This window comes from Haliotis rufescens, unplaced genomic scaffold, assembly GCF_023055435.1.
Source record: "Haliotis rufescens isolate VD_foot unplaced genomic scaffold, xgHalRufe1.0.p SCAF_12, whole genome shotgun sequence".
NCBI classification, from domain to species: domain Eukaryota; kingdom Metazoa; phylum Mollusca; class Gastropoda; order Lepetellida; family Haliotidae; genus Haliotis; species Haliotis rufescens.
The window spans coordinates 21,359,895-21,380,397 of record NW_025963802.1 but is presented as its reverse complement, the minus strand read 5'-3'; the positions used below and the strand labels follow the sequence as shown (position 1 = coordinate 21,380,397).

General features: G+C 40.5%; 1 protein-coding gene across 2 annotated transcripts in view; it reads right to left on the bottom strand.

Annotated features, from left to right (window-relative positions):
- LOC124150009 overlaps positions 1-20,503 on the bottom strand; it is a 359,724-nt gene that overhangs the window by 257,707 nt on the left and 81,514 nt on the right. For both annotated transcript variants that reach the window (XM_048393436.1, XM_046521880.2), the window contains exons 44-51: positions 14,565-14,659; positions 14,167-14,322; positions 12,057-12,228; positions 11,448-11,638; positions 11,018-11,230; positions 7,205-7,319; positions 4,282-4,511; positions 3,222-3,314 (exon numbers count right to left, since the gene is read on the bottom strand). In XM_048393436.1, the coding sequence (XP_048249393.1) occupies positions 3,222-3,314; positions 4,282-4,511; positions 7,205-7,319; positions 11,018-11,230; positions 11,448-11,638; positions 12,057-12,228; positions 14,167-14,322; positions 14,565-14,659 (1,265 nt within the window). The remainder of the gene's footprint in view (positions 1-3,221; positions 3,315-4,281; positions 4,512-7,204; positions 7,320-11,017; positions 11,231-11,447; positions 11,639-12,056; positions 12,229-14,166; positions 14,323-14,564; positions 14,660-20,503) is intronic.

Sequence of the window (20,503 nt, the reverse complement as noted above, 5' to 3'; positions counted from 1 at the left end):
GGGAAGGTAATGGATGGGACGCAGTGACAGGATCAAACATTGTAGTCTTGTACTGGGTGGGGAGGGAAGGTTATGGATGGGACGCAGTGACAGGATCAGACATTGTAGTCTTGTACTGAGTGGGGAGGGAAGGTAATGGACACAGTGACAGGATCAGGCATTGTAGTCTTGTACTGGGTGGGGAGGGAAGGTAATGGACACAGTGACAGGATCAGACATTGTAGTCTTGTACTTGGCGTGGAGGGAAGGTAATGGATGGGACGCAGAGACAGGATCAGACATTGTAGTCTTGTACTGGGTGGGGAGGGAAGGTAATGGATGGGACACAGTGACAGGATCAGACATTGTAATCTTGTACTGGGTGGGGAGGGAAGGTAATGGATGGGACACAGTGACAGGATCAGACATTGTAATCTTGTACTGGATGGGGAGGGAAGGTTATTGACACAGTGACAGGATCAGACAATGTAGTCTTGTACTGGGCAGGGAGGGAAGGTAATGGACACAATGACAGGATCAGACATTGTAGACTTGTACTTGGCGTGGAGGGAAGGTATAATGGATGGGACACAGTGACAGGATCAGACATTGTAGTCTTGTACTGGGCAGGGAGGAAAGGTAATGGATGGGACACAGTGACAGGATCAGACATTGTAGTCTTGTACTTGGAGTGGAGGGAAGGTAATGGATGGGACACAGTGACAGGATCAGACTTTTTAGTCTTGTACTGGGCAGGGAGGAAAGGTAATGGATGGGACACAGTGACAGGATCAGACATTGTAGTCTTGTATTGGGTGTGGAGGGAAGGTAATGGAAGGGACACAGTGACAGGATCAGACTTTGTAGTCTTGTACTGGGCAGGGAGGAAAGGTAATGGACACAGTGACAGGATCAGACATTGTAGTCTTGTAATGAGTGGGGAGGGAAGGTAATGGATTGGACACAGTGACAGGATCAGACACTGTAGCCTTGTACATGGTGGGGAGGGAAGGTAATGGATGGGACGCAGTGACAGGATCAGACATTGTAGTCTTGTACTGGGTAGGGAGGGAAGGTAATGGATGGGACACAGTGACAGGATCAGACATTGTAGTCTTGTATTGGGTGGGGAGGGAAGGTAATGGACACAGTGACAGAATCAGACATTGTAGTCTTGTACTGGGTTAGGAGGGAAGGTAATGGACACAGTGACAGGATCAGACATTGTAGTCTTGTACTGGGCGTGGAGGGAAGGTAATGGATTGGACACAGTGACAGGAGCAGACATTGTCGTCTTGTACTTGGTGGGGAGGGAAGGTAATGGATGGGACGCAGTGACAGGATCAAACATTGTAGTCTTGTACTGGGTGGGGAGGGAAGGTAATGGATGGGACGCAGTGACAGGATCAGACATTGTAGTCTTGTACTGAGTGGGGAGGGAAGGTAATGGACACAGTGACAGGATCAGGCATTGTAGTCTTGTATTGGGTGGGGAGGGAAGGTAATGGACACAGTGACAGGATCAGACATTGAAGTCTTGTACTGGGTTAGGAAGGAAGGTAATGGACACAGTGACAGGATCAGACAGTGTGTTCTTGTACTTGGTGGGGAGGGAAGGTAATGGAAGGGACGCAGTGACAGGAGCAGACATTGTCGTCTTGTACTTGGTGGGGAGGGAAGGTAATGGATGGGATGCAGTGACAGGATCAAACATTGTAGTCTTGTACTGGGTGGGGAGGGAAGGTAATGGACACAGTGACAGGATCAGACATTGTAGTCTTGTATTGGGTGGGGAGGGAAGATAATGGACACAGTGACAGAATCAGACATTGTAGTCTTGTACTGGGTTAGGAGGGAAGGTAATGGACACAGTGACAGGATCAGACATTGTAGTCTTGTACTGGGCGTGGAGGGAAGGTAATGGATTGGACACAGTGACAGGAGCAGACATTGTCGTCTTGTACTTGGTGGGGAGGGAAGGTAATGGATGGGACGCAGTGACAGGATCAAACATTGTAGTCTTGTACTGGGTGGGGAGGGAAGGTAATGGATGGGACGCAGTGACAGGATCAGACATTGTAGTCTTGTACTGAGTGGGGAGGGAAGGTAATGGACACAGTGACAGGATCAGGCATTGTAGTCTTGTATTGGGTGGGGAGGGAAGGTAATGGACACAGTGACTGAATCAGACATTGTAGTCTTGTACTGGGTTAGGAAGGAAGGTAATGGACACAGTGACAGGATCAGACAGTGTGTTCTTGTACTGGGCGTGGAGGGAAGGTAATGGATTGGACACAGTGACAGGAGCAGACATTGTCGTCTTGTACTTGGTGGGGAGGGAAGGTAATGGAAGGGACGCAGTGACAGGATCAAACATTGTAGTCTTGTACTGGGTGGGGAGGGAAGGTAATGGACACAGTGACAGGATCAGACATTGTAGTCTTGTATTGGGTGGGGAGGGAAGGTAATGGACACAGTGACAGAATCAGACATTGTAGTCTTGTACTGGGTTAGGAGGGAAGGTAATGGACACAGTGACAGGATCAGACATTGTAGTCTTGTACTGGGCGTGGAGGGAAGGTAATGGATTGGACACAGTGAGAGGAGCAGACATTGTCGTCTTGTACTTGGTGGGGAGGGAAGGTAATGGATGGGACGCAGTGACAGGATCAAACATTGTAGTCTTGTACTGGGTGGGGAGGGAAGGTAATGGATGGGACGCAGTGACAGGATCAGACATTGTAGTCTTGTACTGAGTGGGGAGGGAAGGTAATGGACACAGTGACAGGATCAGGCATTGTAGTCTTGTATTGGGTGGGGAGGGAAGGTAATGGACACAGTGACTGAATCAGACATTGTAGTCTTGTACTGGGTTAGGAAGGAAGGTAATGGACACAGTGACAGGATCAGACAGTGTGTTCTTGTACTGGGCGTGGAGGGAAGGTAATGGATTGGACACAGTGACAGGAGCAGACATTGTCGTCTTGTACTTGGTGGGGAGGGAAGGTAATGGATGGGACGCAGTGACAGGATCAAACATTGTAGTCTTGTACTGGGTGGGGAGGGAAGGTAATGGAAGGGACACAGTGACAGGATCAGACATTGTAGTCTTGTACTGGGTTAGGAGGGAAGGTAATGGACACAGTGACAGGATCAGACATTGTAGTCTTGTACTGGGCGTGGAGGGAAGGTAATGGAAGGGACACAGTGACAGGATCAGACTGTTTTTGATGAGGTTTTACCTTTAGTCCAGCAATGAAATCAGGGCTGATCTTTGGTGGGCTAGTGGTGCTGGAGCAGTTGTCAGGAAAGCAGGCACTTACTCCGCAGGTTACCTGAAAGAGTAGATTTCTGTCATTACCCTTGTTACATATTTATTTTGAATATCACCATTGTCAGTATGTCCAGACCTTGAACAGGATATGTACAACCCTGAACAAGTAAAATGGGATTGGTATAACTTTTATACTTTTGTAATATTTTACAAATTGAAATGGCACTACTTATAGAGCAAAGTATGTACATATTACATCATTCATTGTCATTAACATTCACAAATGTATTCCTCCTGTTATCCCAAAGTGTATATTATGTTGAAAAAAAATTGTTTCTCCAATACAAATAAAATGTGTGAGGATACTATCCATAATCTGTATGATTTGTGATATATTTGTGATGATTTAGGATGATATGTATAAGTTATCCAAAGACTTGTCTCCCAATCAGTGGTTTGGAACCACTGGTCAATTTGGATAAGTGTTAAAAAATGCAGAAATGACAACAACGTTTTCGTAAATCTACCAAATGCACAACAATGTTTTTGTAAATCATTCTGTAAACTGTATGTATTGTTCATGCATTTTCGTACATTTTTCATACATGGGTGCATGCACACATACATGCACATATACATGATAACAAAACATAGTATTTAAAAACAAAATGAAGAACAATTAGATATGATTTGGGTTGTCTGAACAATTTCAAGATGACAAATAATCCACATGGTTAAATTGTTTCAATTTAATCAATTGTTTTTGTTAAATAATTTAAAAGAAGTTATGTAAAATATAATCTTACCCTGGTGTCTTTTACCAGAAAACATGTATTCACACTAATGGATAAAAGTTGTAAAAGAGTTTTGCTATTTTAGTACATTCAAGGTAATAAATAGTAAGTTGATAGTAAAGACAATGTTATTATTTTAATCACAACTTTTACTATCTTTGATATATTTTATATAAGACACTCTGGTGATATTTTCTGAGATACCAAACACAACTTCCATTGACATAATCTCACCTTTGAATTAAAAGCAAGCTTGACTACATCAGCAATGTTCATTTCATATGATGTAACATTGGCATCCTCGATAGTGACGTTGCTCAAGACATCTCCATTGTGATGCCAAGTAAGGTAGTAATTGACATCAACACGCTCACTGAAGTCAAAGCTACAGTGGAACATGAATACATCAGTTGTTCCATTGTAGCTAGTTGTCAAACTCGGCACGTCACGCAAGTAAGGGTAGTCTGCAACATAACAGGGTATGACAGGCAATGAGATGTATTGTTACCGTAGGTGGCGGGTACGATACCCTCTTGGTGACGACCAACTGGATTGTTTGGATTATGGTGGTTAGGTTATTTCTGTTATCAAAAAGGAAGGGATAATTACTTTAAGCAATAGCAATCATTATTAATTTTTAATCGCGAAAACAATGAGCTGCATAAGTTTTTGTGAGGGAATCGAAATTAGCTTTTATTGAGATAAACTTATGACTCATTTCTCATGAAGTTAAACATTATTTCAATGGGAGGAGCTAAAATCATTATCGATAGTATTTTGTTAGTTGATTTTAGCTGATTGAAAAAGAATTGTTTCTTAATGACTACTCATCATTAAGTTGAGTGTATATCAATAACCTGACAGGTGTCATGTACTTCTTACAATTTGTAATGGAGGATTTCTAAATTGTTCATTGATATTGAATGGTCTTGTACACCAGTAATTCAAATATATCATTGTAATCTAGCATGTGTCACAAGAATTTGTGGATTATTGTGTCAGATCATATTAATAGCATTCATTAAGGTCAGTTTTGATTCGCTCTTATGTTGAGAAGAAATAATGGCAACATTATCACAGAATTTAAAAAAGTAATGAACAACTGGTTGGTATAAGTATTCGGTGCTATTTCATTAAACTACAAACACAGCTGTTGGACCAGGTTGGATAAAGTACATCTTTCATTCTCTGTATAATATAACAGTGTCTCAAGGAAACTTGATCAAAACAACTGTGATTGGAAAGAACTGGCGTACAGAGTAACCTTTGAATAACATTTCCATTAGGAACAAACACTCTGACATATTATATACTGTAAATCTTAAAATAACGTGAAAAAATGCGAGTAGTCCTTGTTCGCATTAATGAAACTTCACATTTAGGTCTCCAAAATGACTATCAACAACACTTTGGATAGCGGAAATACCAACTTGAATATAAGGACAAACATGGTTGATTGAGCAGCAGTTGTAACAAGTATATAACAATGTCATTCGAAGAATAGGAATTACACAATAGGCATCCGGTGAGTTACACTTCTGGGGTCAAGAATTCTATCCACTTGTGTCAACTAGGCATCATTGACCACTCCAGCAGTCCAGACAGATGCCACCCACGCAACACCTCATCAAAGGCTGACATGACCCGACGGGCACCAATAGGCTTCATCGCACTCCTCAGATATACAGTCTTTGTCTTGTCATCTGCCTTCTAGTTTGTTGATACCAATCACTGAACTGTTGTTGGTTCAATTATTTTATTGCCTTTGAACTTCCTTAATGGCAGTCAACAGAATAAACAAATAAACTGTGTGTTGATTTTAGGAAAACACTGCAAATTGTTTTTACGGAAGTGCTCTACTCAGCGCTAATACGCGATGCTATTTGCTGTTTGATTGGATTAGGGTAAGGTTGGATTAAGGCAAGGATATGTATCATTCCACTAGGGATGGGGTGGGGGGAGTCGCATTGATATTGAGTCGCATTTTTGGATATGGGTCAGCAGTCGTATTAATTTGGAGACACATTAATTTCAAGATTTACAGTATATTGTACAAGTTGCCAAGACAAGACATTACCATAAATAAACGGGTGTTGAGAACCTTGCACAATGGTAGGCAATGCTTGCTGTACACTTCCTTTCAACAAGTTTGTTTGCAAAGTTGGAGAGCTTTAAGATAAGTGAATAAAACTACCCTTCCTAGACCACAATCTTAATAAGGGGGAATTTAATCAGCTTCAACAGAAACTGAAATAAAAATCTATGAATGCTTTAAGATGTTTGCCTAAAGTTGTTTCAAAACATTTAATTAGGATATGAGTAAATTTTCGAATTAAATGATAACTCTTAAAGCAGTGTCTACATCTTGTTTTAAGTAAGGTTTTTCCAGTGTTTGTAGAACTTATTTTTGTATATAGAAAGTGTGAATTCAATATCAAAACGTTTATAAACTTTTTTTTCTCACAGGCACCTAAGAGCCTTCTGAAACAACAACAAATACATCTTACTTATTACAAGTTAATGCTTTGCCAACACTGAATGGTCAATGAAGAATCCATTTGTCAGCCTCATCCCTGATTGGTTCATACTAAACCCATTTGTCAGCCTCATCCCTGATTGGTTCATACTAAACCCATTTGTCAGCCTCATCCCTGATTGGTTCAAACTAAACCCATTTGTCAGCCTCATTCCTGATTGGTTCATACTAAACCCATTTGTCAGCCTCATCCCTGATTGGTTCATACTAAACCCATTTGTCAGCCTCATCCCTGATTGGTTCATACTGAACCCATTTGTCAGCGTCATCCCTGATTGGTTCATACTGAACCCATTTGTCAGCCTCATCCCTGACCAGTGTTTGAAATAATTTTAAAAGTTAACCTGCCCGCATTCAGACATTAAAAATATTGAAAAATCACGAAAAGTAAGAGACAAATTGCACTGTGATTCAGTAGAAATAATGCCAACAATTACTTGAGAATATATGGGGAGTTATAATAAAACTGAATATACGTAAGCAGTCTGAAAATTATCTGCCAGACAGTCGGGCAGGTGGAGGAAAATTTCATGCATCCCAACAGCCATTGGCAGGTGGGCAGGTAGTTATTTCGTACACTGTCCCTGACTGGTTCATACTGAACCTATTTGTAAGCCTCACCTCTGACTGGACTCCAGCTTCTGTAGTTTTCAAAGGAGTTACACACAATTGTGTCATTATCTGGCTTCTTGTCCCCATACATGTAGCACCCGTTATCAATGAAGCAGGTATCACTCTGTCAACAGCAACTCAACATGATAAATCAAATATACATCATGTAACAGTCTAGTAAAATCAAGATATTGTTTATTCTTGTATACTTATCCTGCATTATTCCTTAATGCATTCACTACTTAACCTTTTGACAACAGTGAAGCTGTGATTGATCCTGCTGAAGAAAGAAAAGTGCTGTTCCATTCAGAAGGATGACCCCCCCCAATCACTAGCTAGCTGCCATGTCATACAGGAAGTGGTAGATGTCTGATGTCTTCATATCATTGTTGGTCACACGTAAAATGTCTGAAAATACTGTTGGTAGGCAGGTCTGTGACAGGTGGGCCCTTAGACGTAGTAAGGCAGGATAAGTATACAAATATAAAAAATAACCCAGTTTCATAGATTTTTAAACTTAACCTGCATTACTCCTTAATGCATGTGTATCTGAGGGTATGGAGGCGGGAACTCTAAAAGTTGTGTCAGCCGCATGGTGCAAATCTGTGCAGATCGGGAACTGATCATGATCAGCCAATCCTGTCCATGGAAAGGTAACAAGAGTATGAGTACATCTGATTAAACAAACAGTAAAAGCCAATAGTGTGCACTATAGTCTAGAAACTGAGATAAATGCAATAAAAACCCACAAAACAAGCGAGTAATGAAAGTATGTGAGTAGGGTAAGACTGGCTCTGGACAAGAATCAATCGCTTTTATGGCGTCGCGGATTGGGTACCTGCTGCTCTACAACCAGCAGTCCAAAACTGCAAATACCCTCAACGTCGTCTCAAGTAGTGGCTGGCGAAGAACAAGACGACCTCCCAAAACATCCTTCCATGATGGTTCTAATTGAACAATGACTGTATAGAGCCATTTTTGAGACAACTGCCTGAATCTCATTAGTAATCTCGTAAGCCTGAAGGATGATAGCTCACAACCATAAGGAAATGGTATTGCGTCTGACTTTGGTTGTGGAGGAAGAAACAGGGATAAACAATTGTTTCTGGGTACCACGTCTAGTCTTGGAGCGGCAGATGAAAACTCGTATTGCACGCACCGGGCATAATGAGAGTTCATCCTCATCTTCCACTCCCACCATAATGGTGGGATAGTGAAAGTATGATAGGGTCGTCCTGGCAACTGGTTTTTAGCTATAAAATCCCTGCATTTCCAGACCCGGATTGCTCAGTGCATACCCTGCTCAAAGCATACACGAGTGATATCGAGCGCAGTCCATGGGTTCCACTCTGTCTGGCCTGGATAAGGTGTCTGCCAGCACATTCCGACATTCCAGGTGTGTGATGGACCAGGATCGATCCACCAGGTTGTAAAACCTGAACATCTGTTTGAGCAGAGAGTATGAGTGTGTGGTTCCCTGCTTTCGCAGATGCCAGACTACTGTGATGTTGTTGGTTGAAATGGCTAGTTGGGTGTTTCGTAGGTGCTCATTCCAATGTGTTATCACCAGTATGAGCACCTTTAACACTAGGTTGTTGATGTGCCACTTGCACTATGCACCAGCCCACAGCCCTGAGGCTGTCTGATCCTCAGGATGCGCACCCCAAACCTGCAGAGATGCGTCTACGAATAGACGTGACGATGGGGATAACTCTTTTAAGGAGACACCTCCTTACACATTTGACTCTTACCATCCACCAATTGAGGTGAGTGCTGAGGTCGGCTGGTAGAGCGATGGATATGGGCAGGTCCTGCCAATGCCAACAAGACATGCTTCAAGCACTACAAGGATGTCTTCTGTACAAAATGATTATGAGCTTGTGTCAGCTGATACATACAGGTGCATATTCATTGAAGACTTTAATATTGGTTTCAAGTCACCAAAACGTGACACATGCAAAACTTGTGATCAATTCCATATTGAGTACAACAAAGCCAAACTTCAGCAGAATACAGAAAAGGCTGCAAAAATCATTAATGACAGGGAGCTGCACTGGAGGAAGGCAGAGGCTGGCCAAGAGAACATCAAGCGGCAATCACAATGGTCAAGATGTCCAGAAGGTGAACCATATCATGTTATGACATTTGATTCACAGCAAGCTTTACTGACACCAAACCTTTCAACTTTACTGACACTAAACGCAAAATATGGACATACAATTTGAACGTTCATGATAGTTGTTCAGACAAAGGCTATTGTTATGTCTGTGATGAATTGGTGGCAGGTCATGGGTCAGAAGATATTGGTAGTTGTGTGGAGAGATACATTGAAGATAATGGCATCCAGGATGGTACATTCGTGGCAATATCTGACAACTGTGCAGGTCAAAAAAGAAATTGGAACGTACAGTTTCCTTGGCTATACTTCTTGGCAACAGGACGATTTGAGAAGATTGAACACCATTTCCCCTTAAGTGGGCATAGAATGCTGCCATCAGATAGACATTTTTCCCTGATTGAGAATCATGTTTGCCATTGCAAGCAGTATGTTTTTTCTCCTGCGGAGTGGAGACAGGTAATTGCAGAGTCTTCATCAAAGCTCAAAGTTTTTGACATGTCAAGAAATGACTTCTGCCATTGCAAGTTGAGTGACTTCAAAGATAAATTCCCTGCCCGAAGCAAAACTACATATGGATATCCAGTGAAGTTCAAGGATGTGGTTTCTGGATGAAGTCAGATGAGTCGTTTGGCTTGGTTTGGAAACAACCTCTGCTTCAACACAGATGTGTGGAGTGTTGTCAGTGTCAACACGCAGGGAAGACCAAAATCTGATGTCACAGCAATGCAGTGTCAGCATAAATTTGGTTGGTTGGTTTGTTGTTTAATGCCGCACTCAGCAATATTCCAGCTATAATGACGGCGGTCTGTAAATAATCGAGTCTGGACCCGACAATCCAGCGATTGATATCATGAGCATCGATCCGCGCAATTGGGATCGATGCCATGCATCAACCAAGTCAGCGAGCCTGACCACCCGATCCCATTAGTCGCCTTTTACGAGAAGCATAGTCAAACTTTTGTTATCAGTATTATGTTATAAGTGTGTAGTTATAAGTGTTATTTCTGCAAATGAGATTTGTCATTTTCTTGAAGTTTGAGTTTCAGGAAAAAAGATGATAACCACCTTTTTAAGAAAACTGTGATAACCCACCGTATTTTCTGAAGGTGTGTGTCTGTGTCACCTCTCAAAGACATGATTTTTATTAACATTATTGGCTACATCTTTTTTGTAAGATGAAACATACATGAAATGACATGTAAAAATCTTATTATTTTTCAAATTTAATTTCCATCTTTTCAGGCAGCCCCATATTTTCAAATGCGATTTTCTCAAAATCATCTTTTTGTTGGTTATCTTCCCCCGAGGCGTTCATACTATTGCATACAAAATACACCAGACTGGACACCAACCGTCACATTCAGAAGGATATTGGTTTTTATATAGCAGTGTTGAAAGCCACAAGCCACTGAGGACCAATTAGCAGCACATGTATTCTGTATGGTGACCAACAATGATATGAAGACATCAGTCGTCTATCACTTCCTGTATGACATGGCAGCTAGCTAGTGATTGGGGGGGGGGGGTCCTCCTTCTGAATGGAACTGCACTTTTCTTTCTTCAGCAGGATCAATCACAGCTTCACTGCTGTCAAAAGGTAAGTAGTGAACGCATTAAGGAGTAATGCAGGATAAATTAAAGAATCATGATATTTATGTAAAGTCAGTATCTTGGACAAGAACAAATGTTATGGAATCGATTACCTTGAGTGTGCACTTCCCAGCCCCCTCACAGTCATGGCATTTAGAGTGGTAGACTGTGTACACCACACTGACACTAAAGATGATGTTGTTGTTGCTGACTGTAACAATGTAACTATCAGCTGTAGGAAGAGGACACACGACTTGGTTGGGAGTTACCAACACTGCTGCAACTGTCACATTCTCCCCCATCTGTGTGTAGGAACCCTCAGTTATCTACATTAAAGAAATAACATAACTAAAGCTTAAACATACATAAACAAATACTGCATTAACTATATGGAGATTATCATTGAGACCAAAACACTCATACAGCACTGTGCCCAAAATAAAAATAAAAATTAACAAAAACATCAAATAATTTTTTTCCCAGTTAATTTGGTCAAGCTATAGTGTTGTGGTATGGTAAAAGTAAGAATTGAAAGACTCTAACCTGTAGGAGTTGTAGGCGGCACACCAGGTCAGCAGAGGCAGCAAATGGCCCCCCAACAAGTGTGATGCTGTTACATTGTGACTGGGACACATCACACAATCCATTGCCTACAACATCTCTGATAGATGGAGCCTGGTCCAGACGGACATCACATGTAGATCCACCATATCCACCACGACATGAGCAGTTACCTGTAACAGTGTGTCAGAAGGTAGGTCAGGTGAAATGGTATTTGACATCCCTTCCAGGATGATTGCACTTCTGTAGCGACATGCATGCACGTGTGTGTGTGGCTGCTTGTACTTGTCCGGACTAATGCCAATTTATAGTGCTAGTACACTGAGATACCATGCCGCAGTTTAACATGAATACCCCACTCAGACACAGTATACTGACTCTGTGCCGACCAGTCCTTGTTTTAGCCTCTTAATACCGAGTGCCAGACAGGGTAACAACAAGTACCACCTTTAAACATCTTTAGGTATCAGGCGACCGGTGATCAAACCCCGGACCTTCCGCTCTCCAAGCAGACACTCTACCACTAGACCACGGAGGCAGTCTTCACAATATAAAGATGTGCTGTGTTAGATGTGTGGCTCCAGTACTTACATCGACTACTGACAGCACAGTTTTCAGCACACAGAGAAGTGATGAAGACAGTGTCAGGCTGCAGGACTCTGCCCAACTCCGCCCACAGGGTGGTGTTTCTCTCTGCCTCCCACAGGCAGCCATCTAGCAGGCTCAGTTGGGACACAGCTCCCCACACATTGTTGTCGGTCATCTACAAACAAACAATTTATATCCTAACTGATTTTCAGGATGTTTAGTTGAGTTCATATAATCAGAATCTCCTTCAACAGGGACAAGGTGAAGTTTCTGATATGCCACTGATACTTTTCACTACCAACAATATTTTGCTTTATCCCAATTGGGTCAATCTTGTCTGGTTGATGTTCACTGAAATTTGATCATCTTAATGTTTTAAATAAATTTAGTTCCTTCAGTTGATTAAACAATCTCCCAGCTCCCATTTGTCTCATTGAATAAATGGCTATTTGACATAAAACCGATCATAACTGAGACCATTTATAGACCTCACCAAACTTTAGTGACCAATGTTGATTTATTCATATTTGCGACCATCGTTACATATACTCACATGCGTCCACTTGCACAGAACAATCAGTTACAATTGATCTTAGGCACCTTCAATCAACTTTACAAGCACCATACACTTGTCCTTTTCCACTTGCACAAACCGATCTTAGTGCTATTGTAAGATGGCATGGATCTTAGCTAATATCGAACTCTTCAACAGTGGAGGTAAAAAAAAACTTAGTCATGTGTCATTGGTGACAGCTATGTAGAGTTTCCTCCCTTGTCACTTAGAATCTCCAGTTGCATCGTTCTGTCTCTAAAAACCTGTTATCTCCTTATAAATCTGCCATATTCTTCACAAAATAGCACTTGGTCGATTGTAAGGGCTAAAGACTGGTCCGGGCCAGTTGTAAGTATCGATTGTAGCCTACAATGATCTTAGCCTAATTGTGCAAGTGGATTGAGATTGTAGCTGAAACCTAAGATCACGATCACAACAATTGTAGCTTAGATTTTCTGTGCAAGAGGACCCAGGACTATTCATTGCATCCTTCTGAGGTACTAACACTGGTAGTAGCTTCCTCACTGTTTCATGCATTGGATGCAATAGACCCAGACAAGTTTTTATACCCAGTTTGTACCTTAAATTTGTACATGAAGAATATGAAATGACTCAAGGCTTTAATAACATGTCAGCATCGGAGTTGTTTTCATTTCATACACCTTAGTGGGGATAAATGTAGCTGCTTCATACATTTCTAAGTGGCTGGCTGGGACCATTCATGCAGACTTATAAATAATGCCTTGGATAAAGGTTCTCAGCAGTTTTGATTGATGCCATTCTACAGGCTTCTCTACTGGCATCAGAAAGCTCCATGGAACACATTCTGAGATTATATCTTTCAAAATATATATGTACACACATATTCTGGTGAGGGTCCTCCTGTGTAGGTTGTTTTTGTTGTTGAAATCTCCCCTATCTGTGTCCTGACTTCAATATATTTTGTACTTTTTGTCTAAGATGGAGATTCACACAATTCTAATACATTTGGTGTATTGCGAGACAATACATGCATATGTTGTTTGTGCCATGGTATTTTGCTGTTCTAAATGACATTAAGAAGACACCATATAACTGAAAAGGCCACGAGAAGTAAGTTTGATGGAAACAGGATCATTTCATTGTCAAGTTGATTGTCATTTGAATGTTTTTCACAGTCCTATTAGCAGACTGTTTCTATGAAGGTAATGACAAAAATCATATGCAGTCATTGACTTACTATTATGGGGTAAGAAAAAAGCTCAATTAAAAGTATCAAACAAAACTCAAGTTATTTCATTATAAGCTCACTTAATTGTAACATGTGAGAATTAAGGAATAATTAATGGCAAACATTACGAGCTTGGCTTTGGGTTCTGTAAGCATTTTAAAATGAATATTACACATATATTACCACTGTTTAAATCTCTGTAAAGTACAGTGAACCAGAATCCTGATAAGCATTATCACTTGCATAAAAATATACTCTGTTAGGTGTGAGGTAAAACAGACAGGGGTAGTGGCAACAAGTGTACTGAAAACATGAGAGTATGTAGAAAAGATGTAAGACAATTCAGTTACCTTGACTCTCTGAATGCAGAGGTGCATAGCCCAGTCAAAGTGAGAGGGGACAAGCTGTGCACACTGGGACAGTACATCCGAGCCATTGATCACTGACCGACAAATGTCTTGAACATCAGACTCAGTTCTGTTGGAAGCTGTTGGCCATTCATATGTCTGGAGGTAGAGAGTAGGTACAGTCTCTAACAACGCTTACATTTATCTATTCTTACAAACAACTAAGTTAGCATGGGAATTATTGATATTATACACAAGTCATACATGGATTCATAAGCGTAAACAGATATGGCATGGCCCCAGTAACCATGTTTTACATCACAACCTACGTTTAACCTTGAGATATCATTGTTTTAGTTCTGTTTAGTGTTGTAACAAATGAATGTCCATGTTCGTCTCACCCGTGGCTGGAAGTCGGCTTCATAGTGGAACATGGAAGATGCTGACTCCTCACATTTGCTAGAGGCTGTTGGGAGGCCTACATTACTGGTCACATCTGTAGTAATACATAGACACATATTTATAGTAATAGAGGAGCGTATTTATAGTAATAGAGGAGCATATTATAGTAATAGAGGAGCACATTTATAGTAATAGAGGAGTACATTTATAGTAATAGAGGAGCACATTTATAGTAATAGAGGAGCATATTTATAGTAGTAGAGGAGCATATTCATAGTAATAAAGGAGCATATTTATAGTAATAGAGGAGCATATTTATAGTAATAGAGGAGCAAATTATATTTATAGTAATAGAGGAGCATATTTATGGTAATAGAGGAGCACATTTATGATAACAGAGAAGAATATTTATAGTAATAGAGGAGCACATTTATGGTAATAGAGGAGCATATTTATAGTAATAGAGGAGCATATTTATAGTAATAGAGGAGCGTATTCATAGTAATAGAGGAGCATATTTATAGTAATAGAGGAGCATATTTAGAGTAATAGAGGAGCATATTTATAGTAATAGAGGAGAATATTTAGAGTAATAGAGGAGCATATTTACAGTAATAGAGGAGAATATTTATAGTAATAGAGGAGCATATTTATAGTAATAGAGGAGCGTATTCATAGTAATAGAGGAGCATATTTATAGTAATAGAGGAGCATATTATATTTATAGTAATAGAGGAGCATATTTATGGTAATAGAGGAGCACATTTATGATAACAGAGAAGAATATTTATAGTAATAGAGGAGCACATTTATGGTAATAGAGGAGCATATTTTAGTAATAGAGGAGCATATTTATAGTAATAGAGGAGCGTATTCATAGTAATAGAGGAGCATATTTATAGTAATAGAGGAGCATATTTAGAGTAATAGAGGAGCATATTTATAGTAATAGAGGAGAATATTTAGAGTAATAGAGGAGCATATTTACAGTAATAGAGGAGAATATTTATAGTAATAGAGGAGCATATTTATAGTAATAGAGGAGCGAATTCATAGTAATAGAGGAGCATATTTATAGTAATAAAGGAGCATATTTATAGTAATAGAGGAGCATATTTAGAGTAATAGAGGAGCATATTTATAGTAATACAGAGGAGCATATTTATAGTAATAGAGGAGCATATTTATAGTAATAGAGGAGCATATTTATAGTAATAGAGGAGCATATTTAGAGTAATAGAGGAGCATATTTATAGTAATACAGAGGAGCATATTTATAGTAATAGAGGAGCATATTTATAGTAATAGAGGCGAATATTTATAGTAATAGAGAAGAATATTTACAGTAATAGAGGAGAATATTTATAGTAATAGAGGAGCATATTTACAGTAATAGAGGAGAATATTTATAGTAATAGAGGAGCATATTTACAGTAGTAGAGGAGCATATTTATAGTAATAGAGGAGAATATTTATAGTAATAGAGGAGCATATTTACAGTAATAGAGGAGAATATTTACAGTAGTAGAGGAGCATATTTATAGTAATAGAGGAGCATATTCATAGTAATAGAGGAGAATATTTATAGTAATAAAGTGGAGCATATCTGTACTAATACAGTGGAGTATATCTGTATCAATACAATCTAGCATATCTGTAGTAATACAGAGGAGCATAATTCTAGTTATTCCTGCGAATACCATACCTCTCTTACATCATTGCAAAAATCCTGTATTTCAACTGCCATCACACAATAAAAATCCTCTCGGTTTTTAACCGAAGTCCTCTTCATCATCAGCTGACCCTAATAAGTTATGTGCAAAATAGTTTGCACTTTGTGCATGCGCAGAACAATGGTGGAGGAAAACTTTTCCTCTGCCATTGTTCTGCACATGCACAAAGTGGGAAAACCTCAAATCATTCCTGTGTGTGCTAGAGTCAACATCTTAAACAATCATAGTTCCCTTTGGTAGTTTTAATGTTGATTTCAAGGTTTTTTTCATTTAACATCATACGATACTGAAGAACCTTGTTTTGGGGTGATGAAGTTGAACTTGGTCACATAAGTATATTTAGTGACATGTTGTTGAGACAATGGCATCCACTTCTCCACTGGCATGTACTCGAGAGATCTGCATGTGACTTGCTGGAGGTGCAGAGATGCTCTTTGCACACTCAATAAGAGATGTCCAATGTGCTCCTCTCTCTCTCTCTGAGGCTTTGTTCAACAAGATGGTGGACACTTGGGAAAAAGCAATAAAGAAACGAGATAAAGAAAGCCAGGGAGACAGCTTCTACATCATCTGAGAAATGAGCCAGATTGAAGGGGAAGTCTACTTTGGTGGCTTTCAAGGCAGCAAGTCAATCAAAAAGCACCTCTGGTATCACATTCAGCAAATTTTGAGTCGATGCTCAAAACATAGCTGACGTGCATGCCTTGATTGACAGGGGTTCTCCATAACAAAATGACATGGACCACATCAAGAAGCTGGAACATGACATGACCCAGTATAGTAGTATTCCCTGGTCAAGAAGCCAACAGTGAGACAGATGACTTTGGGATCTGGTTAACAGGGGAGATATGACAACCGGGGATGTTGGAGGGACACTGCACTGTAGGGTTGCGAGGCTGCCATTCATGGGTTCCCAAGAAGATCTGATCACTGTTGGATTAGGGACACTGCACAGTAGGGTCAGGAGGCCACAATCCATGGGTTCAGTTGGAGTAGGGATATCCCATGGCAGGGTCATCAGACCGCTGGCCATGGACTCATGAGAACAGGTAGATACACCAACACCAGCTGCGGCCATCTAAGCCTACCAAGAGGGGCATGGCAATTGACCGTGAAGAATGGTTACCATCCAGGTACTGAGTGGATCATGCACAAGACATACCTCCTATTCAGGAATCGTACAGCGGCATGCCAGGAGATAAACCCCTCTTGAAGAGGTTGGACCAAATAGGCTTCATCCAATACAAAAACGCAGGAAGATCATTTATCATCACATATCAGGATGCAATCACAGCTGATACTGGGCCAGATACAACACTTGCTGTCACAGGTCCAGAAGGGGGTACCAAAAAGGGAATAGGAATAGGGGACCAAAAGAACAAACCAAAAAGTCAGTGACAGACAGTGGGACACTGTGGGTTTCAGGAACACCCAAAAGAAGATACATTACTTCAGAAAAGGAATAATTTCAGACCCCAAGTTGGAGGGACATATCTTTAGACCCTAGAACTACAGATTTAGATTCTTGAATACCAGACTTCAACCTAACGCCAACTCAGGGACCAGCTGGAGGGATGTCTTAAAAAAAAATTATGCTATATGCCGAGAAGCGGAACCATATTTCAACTGACCACCGGATGCTCAAAGTTGTAAGGGACAGATATTAATTACATTTACATAACTTTTATCCGGCCAATAGGCCAACAATTTCATCTGCTGGGGACCAAGTTGGTGACCGGGAACTTGGTTTTGTGGTCATTGATCACCATTCAAGTCATTCAAGTATTTGACAAAACAGAACAAACTAAAGGCTTTTACTCCTTGTCCTGAAGAAAAACACATCAGAGATGCGCATGGTCATGGTCAATTATTTCTGTTTTTGCCCACTAAAATTCCAGATGGAATCAGTAAAGAAACTACAAACTGTTCTCTGGATGGGAGACTGTTTGATCAGTTTGGACCTCAAAAAAGCCTACCTACATGTACCTATGCATCCTGGATCCCAATTATATTAAATGAAAACTTCTCATACTCTCATTCTGCATATTCCCATTGCCATTCACTCACATCACAGTACAGATCATCATGTTTGCACACATTCATCTGGTGTGGCTCCATATATGACTTCCTGTCAGTAGCATCAGGACAAGAAGCAACAGGACAGTAATAAAGAAAAGAAAGTAGTAAGCGATAATCTGCATGTTTTACATTCGCTTCTTCCTTCTTCCCACTGACTACGATTGTCTATGTTGAGAGCAAACAGGAAACAGAAATCATTCATACCTGCTAGTACCAGGTTTTATGATATGTTTTGTTGATAAATAATTGTTAAACATTTATTCGCTAGAGCCACATTTAATGTTGATTATGTTTCTGATGTCCTTATTTATTTGATGTGTTTGTCATGAGCTGAGACCTTGTGCTGATGTAGCCCAAATTTTCTCCTGGATGATAATGTGGTATCTTAGGCTAAAAAAATAGGCAGGCACCGCTGCATCATCACATAGTCCGCCATACGTTTTGTTTTTATTTCCATTTATACATGCGCATTTCGTTTTATGGTTATGGCGGCCATCAGAGTTTGAGTGCTTGTTTTACCGTTTGCAAGTTTGGTCAATGAACACATGAAATTTACAATAAAACATCACTAGACATGATGATTTACAAATTCAGTGGTATTTGTATACTGAATGCTGGACAATGTTTCAAACGCAGAGATTAAGATTACATGTGTATTTGTCTCGTAAAATATGCTTGAAATAGCAATCAGCTGTTCATCCATTTTTTCCCCGATCTATGGGTGATTTCAAACTACTTCATGTCATGGCCAATGTCATAACTGAAAAGAAATTCCAATACAGTGGTAGAACGACCGAAAGACTTTGTATCTCAGACTCTAATGACTAGTGTTCGTTTCAAGGTGAGTTCATGGTGTGTTGATGTGATTAACCGATCAGTTACATGAATTCGCCGAAATAAATGTAAACAAAATTGAATGAGATCTCAGATATAAGTTATATAATGAATTACAAATGTAAGTTCAGATACACAATGAACACTTTTAAAGCCAGAGAGTGTAATAACAGGACTAACTTCAGTACGGATTTGTTCACATGCTATTTCCTGTGTTGTGTGCTCTTTATCAAGGAATAGATTTATATAGGGAGGCCCTTTCTCAGGTTAATTGTACACAACTGTTTATTTGGTTACATACTAGTTTGAACAAATAACAAAACAAAACAAAAACCCGTCACCCACACCCTTTTTTCAAATCCATTGCCTGAGAACCGATTCTTTTATTTTGTTAAACCTTAACACCAGCAGAATATGATAGTCTGCACACAACTACTGGGGTTCCTTGTACACCCTACAAAGTCCCAAACCAAACCTGTGCATGATTGCATTTATGTAGGAGCAAGATTCCTATTACACTAGGGTTTCTTATGCCCTCCAGAAGATCGATATCGGAAAACCAAGGATATGATCATAGAAGAAACAGATCATCCCAACTAGTCGTTTTGTTGGTGGATATCATGCTTGCGGACATTAACGTCTATGCAGGATCTAAGTTTCGGAGGAAGGTTTCAAATACCGGTATGACTAATCCAAGTATGGTTGAACTCGACAAGATCAGCAAATATGGAGACACCTTAGTACAGTTTCCATCGGAACTGTGGTAGAATCTGAATTGGCAGAATTATCAGCAGATTGTGATGACAAGGATCCCCTTAAAATTCCCTGTGCCCGAACATCATCTGTTTCCAGATGCATCCAGGCTAACAGTCCAGGATGGGGAGCTCACATGGACAGGTGAACAGTCCATGATGGCGAGCTCACATGGACAGGTTAACAGTCCATGATGGGGAGCTCACATGAACAGGTTAACAGTCCATGATGGGGAGCTCACATGGACAGATGAACAGTCCACGATGGCGAGCTCACATGGACAGGTTAACAGTCCAGGATGGCGAGCTCACATGGACAGGTTAACAGTCCACGATGGCGAGCTCACATGGACAGGTTAACAGTCCACGATGGCGAGCTCACATGGACAGGTTAACAGTCCAGGATGGCGAGCTCACATGGACAGGTTAACAGTCCAGGATGGCGAGCTCACATGGACAGGTTAACAGTCCACGATGGGGAGCTCACATGGACAGATGAACAGTCCACGATGGCAAGCTCACATGGACTGGTTAACAGTC